Source organism: Sphaeroforma arctica, assembly GCF_001186125.1.
Source record: "Sphaeroforma arctica JP610 unplaced genomic scaffold supercont1.4497, whole genome shotgun sequence".
NCBI lineage: Eukaryota > Ichthyosporea > Ichthyophonida > Sphaeroforma > Sphaeroforma arctica.
In genome coordinates, this window is record NW_014036061.1 from 1 (window position 1) to 2,436 (window position 2,436).

The window sequence follows — 2,436 nt, forward strand, 5'->3', positions numbered from 1 at the left end:
ATATATATATGTGTGTGTGTGTGTATAATAAGTGTTTGTATGGCGAGGCCGCACTTTTAAACATCCCGTCCTGCATGAATCCACTTCACGATATTCATATTTGTGTGTGAATAATTTACATAAGCTTTCTCACAGTATCACATGTCATGCATCTTCCCTACCGTAGCCTACTTCACATAAGCTTTTCTCACTGTACGACATATCATGTATCATTCCTAACGTAGGCCGCTCAAGTGCCACAGACAACAATGACAGCAATACCAATGGAAGTGCGGTTCCTACTCAAGGAGCAAAGGTAGAGCGTGCCGCGGTGATTGAGGACAAAGTGGACCAAATCATCAGGAAACAGAACGGCCTCATCACCAGAAAACGGGACAAGACCATGTGTTCGCACGGGCCACGTGGCATGTGCGATCACTGCCGGGCTCTAGATGCATGGGACGAGAACTATCTGAAAGAAAATAATATTGTATGTCTGTATCTGTAGCGGATAGGCTGTACATATATATATGTATATATATATATATGTGTGTGTGTGTGTGTGCGTGTGTGTGTGTGTGTGTGCGTGTGTGTGTGTGTGTGTGTGTGTGTGTTGTGTGTGTTGTTTTGTGTGTGTGTGTATGTGTAGCGGGTTGCCTGTACGTGTGTGTGTGCTGGGTACGAGCGCGTTCTTGTAGCATTTGTGTCTGAAGTTCATGGAAGGTGTTTACGGGTACTTTTGGTTATCTAAGAGACTGGTACATTCATGCACATTGCGAGACACTGAACTCTATCTGAGGATTGTAGTACAAGGTATGATCCAATGATCTTGTAGAACAAAGTATGATCCAATGATCGATAGACGCCCGTCCTACGGTACAGAGTTGCATACTTGGCACTTTCGTACAAGGTGTGTCCCTCCTATTCCATCTGCGTTGGCACAAAACGCGATGTAGTTCCACGTCTTTCTGAGCAAGGCAATCAGAGCATCTGAAACAGCACAGGCACGTCTGGCTGACAAGCATACTGATGCTTTGAATGATAGCTACACTCTCTACAGTAAGAGAAATACAAACTGCATACGTTTCGTTCGAAACCTTATTGGTATGGCTCACTCTAGTATTGGCACAGAGGCGCATGTTTCCCCACGCCATTCGGCACAAGTAGGTGGGGGGGCTATACAGCAGGACACACACGCTCTGTCGCGTACCCCACACGCCAACAAACATACTAGCATGCTTTGATATTAAAATACTAACATACCCTATCATCACTGCCCTGATGCAATATCTCAGTGTATTGCCGATCACTTTGTACTCTCGTCTGATATTTAAATACTAGCGTACCCTATCATCACTGCCCCGATACAATATCTGAGTGTATTACCAACCGACCACTCCGTACGTCCGCACACAGAAACACATGTCCTTCCACGCCTTTCTACGCAAGCAATCGGGGGGGATGAAGAAGGACAAGCACGTGTCACTGTCAGACACCTCGCTGCGGATCAAGACAGGCTGTACCACACACCCTCCGTGGCCTGAGGGCATCTGCTCAAAGTGCCAACCGTCAGCTGTCACACTGAAACGACAGGTGTGGGCTCTCGCTGTAATACCTATGCGTGTACTTGTCTATTTGCAGCACTGATGTATGTCCTTGTGGGGTAGCAGTAAATTGCCAGACAGGCGCACTTGCATGACCGGTGTGGTTCTAGTTTGATCACCGATGTATCTACCCCTGTTTTTATTGGTTTTGAACTTCCAGGTAGTTGCCAAGCGACTATTGTAGTCTACACACATTGATGTGTTCGGAAAGTTGTGGTGGTTTGGTCTTTGTAGGCGACTGCGCAAAGACGATAGTTGTATTGTATATAGCCATGCGCATGCATACCGATAGAGCTGTTGGGGTGTGCGTTGTGTGTATTTAGGTTTTTTTTATTGCCGTTGGGTTTCCGTTGAGTGTGTATAGGATGGTGCTTTAGTTGTATCTCCGTATTATATAGTCACGCGCTTGCATACCGATAGAGCTGTTGGGATGTTCGTTCTGTGCATTTAGGTTTTTTTTATTGCCGTTGGGTTTCCGTTGTGTGTGTATAGGATGGTGGTTTCGTTGTATCTCCGTATTGAGTCACATTCTCATAAATAATAAAACCCTATAGCAAGTCTCCAACCGTCGATAGTCACATGATACTACTGCAAAGACTTCAATGCCTATGCCGACAGGCGGTGGGATTTGCGATGTACATCGCTCGGGATGTTCGCTACTTGGCGAATCTGTGCGTTTTATATCGTCCTTCATTCTCCTCAACACAGCGCACCCCAGCTATTTGGATGTTACCCTCTCATTCTAAACACAGCGCACCCCAGCTATTTGGATGTTACCCTCTCATTCTAAACACAGTACACTCCAGCTATTTTGATGATACCGTCTCATTCTAAACACAGTACGCTCCAGCTA

At 45.9% G+C, this 2,436-nt stretch overlaps 1 protein-coding gene across 1 annotated transcript; it reads left to right on the plus strand.

The window, feature by feature from the left end:
• Positions 1 to 224: 224 nt before the first annotated feature.
• Positions 225 to 1,572, plus strand: SARC_14349 (hypothetical protein; the record flags this gene model as incomplete). Its single annotated transcript, XM_014291519.1, has 2 exons — positions 225 to 469; positions 1,396 to 1,572. Coding segments are annotated over 2 exons (422 nt in total), but the record flags the coding sequence as incomplete, so codon positions are not given.
• Between the last annotated feature and the right edge of the window lie 864 nt (positions 1,573 to 2,436).